General features: G+C 39.7%; 1 protein-coding gene across 1 annotated transcript in view; it reads left to right on the top strand.

Moving 5' to 3' along the window:
- Positions 1–8,596, top strand: part of LOC104408791 (phosphatase and actin regulator 1) — a gene marked incomplete at its 3' end in the record, with an annotated part of 26,890 nt that extends 18,294 nt beyond the window's left edge. Inside the window, exons 5-6 of the mRNA XM_010018505.1 lie at positions 6,752–6,957; positions 8,440–8,596. Coding sequence (XP_010016807.1) covers positions 6,752–6,957; positions 8,440–8,596 — 363 coding nt within the window. The remainder of the gene's footprint in view (positions 1–6,751; positions 6,958–8,439) is intronic.
- Positions 8,597–8,850: the final 254 nt, after the last annotated feature.

An 8,850-nucleotide genomic window follows, 5' to 3' on the forward strand; every position in this document is an offset into this window, starting at 1 on the left:
TTGTTTGACAAGTTTGTGGCAGACAGAAGAAAAAGATGAAATTTCCTGAACCCGTTGTCCTGTTCAAGGAAGTAAGTAATGCAGTCAGTGGAGAAGATTTTAACAGGACATGACGGGCTTGCAGTATATACTGCAGAGTGCATAACTGCAGAGCTCCAGTTATGTGGAGGATTGCCAAATCAAGGAAAAGAAGTGGAAGATTCAGAAAAGAGCTATAAAAAACAAATGTGCCACTCAACCGTGGTATCTGATAAGTATTACCAATTAACTTGAACCAACCTATGAGAACTTTTTACAAGTCTTAAAATAAGTATTTAACCCATTCCATAGCACCTGCCTTCTGGAGGAAGGTAGTGCATTTGGTCAGCCTTACCCACCTTCGGGCTGGTTTTGTTACTGTCACTTACGAGTATCTTTGAGTGCTGCTCCAAATAGCCTAAGTGAAGCATTTTGTATAGATGCAAGCTGTCCTCATAGACTGCAAGATCAGCAAGCTTTGGAAAATCTATTTTGTTTTGTAGGGGAAAATTCAGCAAGTCCCAGAATAGGGAAGGTAGTCCAAAAATTTACGTATTCTGTTTAGTACCAAGGACAGCTTTGTAGCCAGCTCATTCTAGGAGTATCAGATAAACCTTCTGTTAGACAGAAAGCTGAAGTATCTGGTCTAATAGGCAAAACGACTAATGATTTGCCACAGTACCTCCTTATGATAATGTTAACCTTATTATATTGCATAGTTGAAACTAATGTGATTAGAGATGGCAGATTCTCCTTACTGCATGAAAAACAGTCAGGGGAACAGAGCTGTCCCACACTGTCAGTTTATTTTAGTACCAGGATAGTGACACCTCTGTGGTTACACTAGGGGAGCTAATGTTTCTGCATGGTGGGGAGAATTCTCTGCTGGGGAAAACTGCTAGGGCTACGAGGGAGATTCCTGGTTCTACCACTAAAATGGCTGTAGTTGCAGAACTTGAAAGAGTATCCACATTCTCCCCTGTGCCCAGTTGTTACCCACTTACCTCTCACATTGCTGGCAGGGCTGATCAGATGCTTCTGCATCACCCCAAAGCTTGGTGCACCAAGCACAGAGGGTAGCTGGTGTCTCCCCAAGGTTCCTTTGGAGCTGCGCTGCCTGTGCCATCCCCAGCATAGGTCGGATGTCTGACTGTCTAGCTCACGTGCCCAGTGCCTAGTGACATCTCTCAGAGTATGACTTCACTGTGACATCTGTTGCCCAACAGCAATGAATGCTCCAATTTCTAGGCATCCATCATGTTTACGTCTACAAATACATTTAACTGATTTAAAGAAAGTAATGTTGTTTGGTTTTAACTGTTAATTTGAAGCTGAAGCTCTGATGCTTGCAAAAAAATGAATAAGCAAGGATTTGTTTCCCAATATGAAGCAGTTGCTTCCCTTTGCAGAAGAAAATAAGAAAAGGTTGTAGCACTGACATTTCACATTTAAAGTGAAATGCATCCTAGTTCGTGATATTGCAGATAGTTATTTTTTGTAGCCTTTTTGTGTTGATTAACTATTATTTCATGAAATAAAATAGACTACTTCTGTTATTCTCCTTGTCAAAACAAATCAATAACATTTGCATTCACAAGAGAGAAAATAGGTGATGACTGTTTCCTCTGCAACAGCAATTGTTATTTTGATAGCACTTAGAGGTGGAAGTATTTCAGAGTATATACAGGTCTATGGAGCTGACACTTGCTGTTAAATTCTTAAATTGCTTTTTCAAGCCACACTGTGATCTTAGTAAATTTGCTGACTCATCTTGAAGATTTGTGCAGATTTATAAAATACATGTATTTAACTTTTGAGAGATTATTTGCACCAAAGGTTGCTGTTTTCTAGTATTTTTGATGGTAGTTTTTTTCCCTTAATTGTGTAAAATCGGGATTAAACCCTGGAGAAGTCATACTGCAGTATTTGTCATTCAGCCACTTCAGTCCCATATTTCAGCCCAGAAGTCTTGAGGGCCTGTTAAAACTGCAAAGATCCTAGATTTGCTTTCTGCTATTTGAGATTGGTAGTGTGCTCACATCTGTTGCATGTATAGGCGGATATGCAGTGGCATCCTGAGCTTTACTGTTCCTTCCAATGTAACAATGTACTGGGTCACTGCTATTGGGTCAATAATCTTGATGAGATGAGAGAACCTGACAAGTCTCTGAGGCACCTTGCGAGGAATGCTAAGTTCATTGGCAGCATTTATTTTTGCTGATCTCAGCCTTTATCTTGAAAGAACCTTACAACTTCATAGAATGATTGTCATGATACTACAGTAATAATGCTGCCAAGTCTGATAATTTGGGGGATTATTTAGAATAGTATTTTGTTTTTAATAGGGGAGGACCATGTAGGCAAGTGCAGCTCAGGTTTCTGCTCTAAAGTTTTTCTTTGTATTCCTTCAGGATTTTTTTTCCTTCCCTGTGTCTAGTTTTGTTGGCGTTTGTGCAGTGAAGCTCCTCAAGTCCGTTAAACTGCATTGATGTTCACTGAACCCATAGCCAGTTTGTATCAATTCTGCATTTTGCCTAGTAAAGATTTCTTAGACCTCACAACTCTTCTGTCTGCCAGGACTGTGAGTGTGAATAGGAACAAAGAATGAAAGACTAATACATGCTCTTCCTCTAGCAATCTTGATTTTTGCTTTCGCAGATGAGGTCACTGGAATTCGGATGGTCTAACAACATCTGAAGACTGGTAGTTGATATTAGTGCTTTGTCAGTTGATATTAGAAGCTTGCCATAGGAAAATAAGCTGTGTCTCTAGCAGCTTAGAAGCCACAAGTTATTCTGCCGTTTTTGACCTTGGGAAAGCTACTGAGCTTCTCTGCTTCTGTTTTCCCCTCTGCAGGAGTGGTGGCATGTTACTGCCTCACCTAGATCCTAGATCTAGTACATATTAATGTTAATGTCTTAATGTACATTAAAAGCATGTAATAGCAATTCAAGTCCCAGTTGTCCTTATGACTTAAAATGGCAGTTAATTCCTGGAATTTTTTTATTCAGTTTTATTACAGACATTATAGAACATTAAGTTCATTTACACGCTTAATGCATTGATTGAAACATTTTCTGTTACTCATAACATCTATTCATAACCTATTCTCAGAAGGGCAATCTTTCCCTTGTTATAAGTATGCCTATTACGACATGTCATTTGTGCTGCCAGTTTGTCTCTATTTCCCTGATAAATTACCAGCTTTATGATAGATTAAGTTGAAACAGAGAAGAGTATAATTTCCATGTAAACTTTTTTCTGCAACCTCTGTTGCCAATTTGTGCCCTACTGCAAACAACTTTCCCCTTCATCCCAAAGCATATGTGCCAGGCTGAAGTATAACTCTAGATTCATGCATCATTTTTTACCATTTCAGAATGCATCTTAAGAGTTGGTGAAAATCTGATAAACTCTGCCACCAAAATCCTCAGGTTTCATCCTCCTGACTGAAATGAGTTTGAGAAGAAAGACCATGCCCAAAAAGCCCTGCGTCACAAACAGCAGCAGCAGAAGCTTTAGAAACCTTCTTGTGCCCCTGGAATGTATCTTTAATTTTGACTTAGGGAGACAGCTTCTGGATCTAAAATAGTCTTATTTTCTGTCTTGCCCATGTAGTTCTCAGTCTGTCTGGTAAGGCGACAATTAATTTCAATTCCTTTGTGGGCTCTTATACACTAGCAGCTGAATCAGGGCCTCCGTTTGTTCAACATACGTACAAAGAGCTGTTAAGTGGCAATATCTCTGTGCGAGAATGGCATCTGCGGCAAAGCAGTGAAAAATCGCTGTGTCCAAAAAGATAGTGTGTGAGACCAGTTCCTCTGGGACACCCAGCTCTGCTTCAGACTGTAGATTTATGAAATGAAATGCATTAGATATTTCTGCCAGTGTCTTGTAAATCTTACAAAACATATTTGAGTCAGAAAACATTTATCTTCCATAAAACTTGTCAACAGCATTGCTTTTTGTCTAAACTTTATCATTGCCTAAGGATAGAAACACTTAATATTTATAGCTCTGCCTTCTCTCTCTGTCTCTCAAACATATGCCTGTATTGTAGAAATGTATATATAATGGTTTGAAGTTTTTTCAGCTCTTTTTTTTTTTTTAACTGGTAAGTTCAGAAGAGTGTACTGTGGATCTGAAAACATGCTGATAAAAATGTAACTCTATTCCAAAGTCAAAGAGCCTGGGATGACAGATGAAAAGCATGCATTATTTTCCTGCTGGATTTTACAGGAGGGATTTCACTTTTTTGGTTTTATCTGTACCATGAGTCACTCATATACTTAAATTCTGATTTTTCATGAAAATATTTTCTCACTAGAATCACTGTAAGTCATAGTGGTGTAACTCTTTTGCTGTATTGGTCACATAAAGATGGTGCAACAGTAATTGCAAGTGCTTGTACTAGTCAGCTATGAATTATTAAAACCCGTGTGTTAAGATACATTTATCTTCTTAAAACAAGTACTTGCTTGGCTGTAGCTTTGTCCTCTAATTTTGTTGCAAAAGACAAAGCTGATTTAAAATGGCGAGTTTGAAGCAATACTGTGTTTTTTGGTGAATAACGCTAAAAAAAATTGTGGTACAGACCACCTGATCATGTGGGGTTTTTGCTAATGACCCAGAGGAATTTATACACAATGGCCATATCCAGTGACCCTGACTTGACTTTCTTAAGAATACTGCAGTACTGCGTGTGTTTCATAAGTGCTTTGCTTAGACAGCTGACTTAATCAAAAAGCTGTGGAAAAGGCTGATTTTAATCAAGAAGAACACAAAACACGAGGCAAAACGAGGGGCTTAAAATAGAAAGTAGTATTATCAAGAAAGTGAATGATACAGAAAAATTACAATGAGATGAGAAGCTGCTTATTTCTAGATCACTAGTTCGAATAAAGCTCCTCTATGGTAACTTGTAAATCTTGTTGCCATCCAATACCTGCTTGGTAGCCTAAACTGATGAGCCACTTTGATATCTGCTATCCTATGTGCATGCCCATAAGGATGCATCTGTAACCCACATACATCCTTCACAGGCAAAGGAAGCACCAAATGGTCCTGGATGCTGAACTATTTCTTGCTCCTTTCATTTGTACTCCCAGGAAGGACTTAGTGAACTTGTACTTATTCTGTGTACGTGTTGTTTTAAAATTCACTGAATGATCCAATGGTTGTGTTCACCACTGGAAGTTAGGTTTGGGGTTTTTTTCAGGGGTTTGGGTTTTTTTGTTGTTGTTCTAGCAATGTTAACAGAATTTCACAGCATTTTAGTTTCTCTTGGAATTTTAATTCCAGGCTTTTGAATTTCCTATCTTTCCTCCTAAAAAGAGTTACACAAAAAATAGGTTATAGAGAAAACAGATTTAAAAAATGAAGTTCATAGAATTCTTAAAGCATATCAATAAATTAAATGTTGGTTGAAAAGTTTTGATAGTGCATTTATGTGTCATTAGGAGAATTCAGCTGATGAATTTTAAAACTATTCCCAGGATAAAATTTTTGGGGTCAAACTCATTGAAGTCTAATACAAAATTTCACTAGCCAGTTCTTCATGAATCTCTCTTACTTTGTGGTACAAAACATGGACTATCACTAAGAAAACAGAGTTCTTCTCTTCAAGGCATCCAGTAAAGGTGTGCATCTCATTGTTGGTTAGTTTGCAATAGTAAATGTTGCAATTAACAAAATTACTTCGTTGAAGTGGTTTCTGCTGACTCACAGATAAATCTAAGCATCCATGATTTTTGCCTGCCAGCCTTTCATCCTCATTTCACATTGGAAAAGCAACATGAGCTATAAGATAAAAATGGGTTGGGGAAGCTGACTCTCTTCCTGACTTTTCCTTTTACTGTTTGATCTTTGCCTCCTTATGTTCCTGTTTCCCTGCTTGTATTGATATGTTCCTTTGTAAAGGGCTTTGAAATCAACACGTTAGCAGAGCTAGATAATAGTAGTACCTACCACAGCTCTTAACTTGCAGGAAATGATCAATCACACTCTATGCAACAAAAGAAATATGATGTTAGCTTCAATTCAGATTGATCTCCAGCACCAGCTGGAGTGAGGAGCCAGCACAGGAGAAGGGATATTGTCACTGCAGCCCCCACAACATACAGCATATAACTGTGCTGTTAGCAAACAAACCTGCCAGGTTTAGCTTTCTCCCTTGTTATTTTCACCAGCTCCCAGAGTCTCTTTTCTTCAAGCTCAGTTTCACATACTCAGTCCCCTGCGCTTCAGAGAGTTGTGCCCTTGCCTTCCCTTTAAGTGAGTCGACATCTACTTGCCCAAGGAGTGGTTTCCCTCTACCTTTCTCCATTCCTTCTCTACAATCCATACCTTTCCTTCCTCCCACTCTCTTACTCCGCCTTTTGCAAGCAGGTGACACATTTTCTCCCTACTGCCTGCACACCAGTAGAGAGGTCACGCAGACACCAGGCTGAAGACATGCTTATCACTGTATTTGCCACAGATCTTTAGTTCTGTCCTGGCTGCCAGTATTTATGCCTGTGTGCTGTCCTACCTCTCCCTACCAAGTGTTGTACCTCAAATCTAATGTATGCTCAGTTTAAATCCATTAGATGTCATGATGGTCATGAAGATCTTTCTGTCATCATTTCTTCTCAGAAAGGGATGAAAGACCACTGCTTTCCTAAATACAGTGAGAGAAGCAACTTAGTCTTTCATGGAACTGTTTCCTTATTTATTTGCTTTTCTTTCCCAACAGCTCTGGTTTACACACAGGTGACAGTGTTACAAAAACAGGACCTACGGGCCTTCCAGACATGAGACAAGTGCCAACTGTTGTGATCGAATGCGATGACAATAAAGAAAATGTGCCTCATGAAACTGACTACGAAGATTCTTCCTGCCTCTACCCAGGAAGACAGGAAGAGGAAGAAGATGAAGAGGAGGATAACTCATTATTTACAAGTAAGACTTATTCCATTTTTCCTTTCTCATTTATTTTAGTCTGAACTCTCAATACAGAAGGGAAACACAAGGCCTGTGAATTTTCTTTCTTGTCAGTGGCTTTTGCATCTCTCAGGACTCAACTACATGGTGATACTTGGTAAATTAATCCAAAATAACAAGTAGTATGAATTTATAGTGATTTACCTAATCCACATGAATCCCAGCTGGGTAGCTCTCAGACAGAATCTAAATGTCTGGTTTTGGCTTATATTAATTCACTTCCTAATTGACTTTTGGATTCACTTTCCTAAGTGTCATTGGTGTAGAGAAGCCCTGCCTTTGCCCTAAGTCAAGACCTGCTCAGTAGAGTTACTTCAGGAGGATGAAATAATTGCTACTAATAGAGAATCTTAGCTTTTATATGTAGTAAGTATTAAATAATGTCAGAATTGTAAGTTTGCACATACTTTGAAAGGGTCACAGTCAGAGAATTGGGCTCAGATAAGAAGTGATTAACTGATAGACATACTGCAATTTCAGTCTGGAGAGGGACCTGTGGCCCCTTCCTGGCCTCTCTAAGAAAACCCATCTCCTGCCTTGGTGTGGCATCACAGGACCCTCCTATGTAGACAGGATACAGTACTTTGCCTGTGACAGCTGCTTGTAATCCTGCAGGTTGAGCGAAGTTTCAGACCCCTGCATTTAGTTTCTTCTGAAAACTGCGAGCAGTACAATCCAACAACACCCTTTTTAAAAAACACACAAAGAAGATTCTAAAGCAGACATATTTCATCTCCCCAGAGTCCTCCCTTACCCTGGAAGTGAAATAAAGAGTCTTGGCTCTTAAACTAAGAAACAGAGAAGAACTGCACTATCTTGCACTCCCCTGCCAAAGGCCAAAACCTCTCATGGGTTTGTGTCTCTGCTTGTTTCTGCCTTCCCTGCTCATCCTTCCTAGGAAAGCAATCTTGAGCCGTGAAAGGCCACTGATTTTCACAGTGTCTTTGCTGCCATCACTGCCTGAGAAGCAGTGTCAGTTAATGCACATAGAGATCTGTGCTGCTTCTGATTGACTTCTGATTTCTTCTAGTGATAGCTTAGATGTCTTGATACTACACTGCGAAAGAGAGATACCTCTCTCTTTCCACATGCTGTAGCTCTGCTGCCTGCCTAGATTCTGAGGTTGAATTATTCATTCCATTACACTATTCTAGAGAAGGCTACAGATGCTCCTAGCAGTTCTGAACCAAGACCTTCTCCACTCCCCTCTATGGAGCATTATTTTAATTTCTTTTTCTTGTATACCTGCCAAATTCAGCTTTTCTTTATTATGATATGAATTGAGGTTAACAGAGCACCTGAGGTTACTTAACGCCCCTTTTCCCACAGTCTGTACTAGTGTAAGTGAGAGCCCAGTACCAGGAGACGGCTAGTGCTTCTTTGCATGCTGTAATGAAATGATGAAACCTCATTTGGCAGAGCCTCTTCTCTCTTCCACAGGCTCCCTGGCAAGGAAGATCTGCAGGCAGGACTCCTTAGCAATCAAACTAAGCAACAGGCCTTCCAAGCGAGAGCTGGAGGAAAAGAACATCCTCCCCATGCAGACTGATGAAGAGAGGCTTGAACTTAGGCAGCAGATTGGGACAAAGTTAACAAGGTAGGAGACAAACATTTTTCTCACTTTTGCTCTTGGAAATACATGGTGGGATGCAGTTTTTATCCCTAGTCTGTGAATACTTGATATATGTTTGTTCACAGTTTATCAAGAGGAGAAGCAATGGGTAGGAGAGGGAAGACTCTAGACATTATTTCTGCTCCAGTATAACTTCTCATACAATGCCCCATTTCATTTTCCTGGAATACCCTATGGGATCTTTGGTTGTGTTAAGTATCAGCACGTACTATGGGGAT

The sequence above is a fragment of the Nestor notabilis genome, unplaced genomic scaffold (assembly GCF_000696875.1).
Source record: "Nestor notabilis isolate BGI_N333 unplaced genomic scaffold, ASM69687v1 scaffold2707, whole genome shotgun sequence".
Lineage (NCBI taxonomy): Eukaryota > Metazoa > Chordata > Aves > Psittaciformes > Psittacidae > Nestor > Nestor notabilis.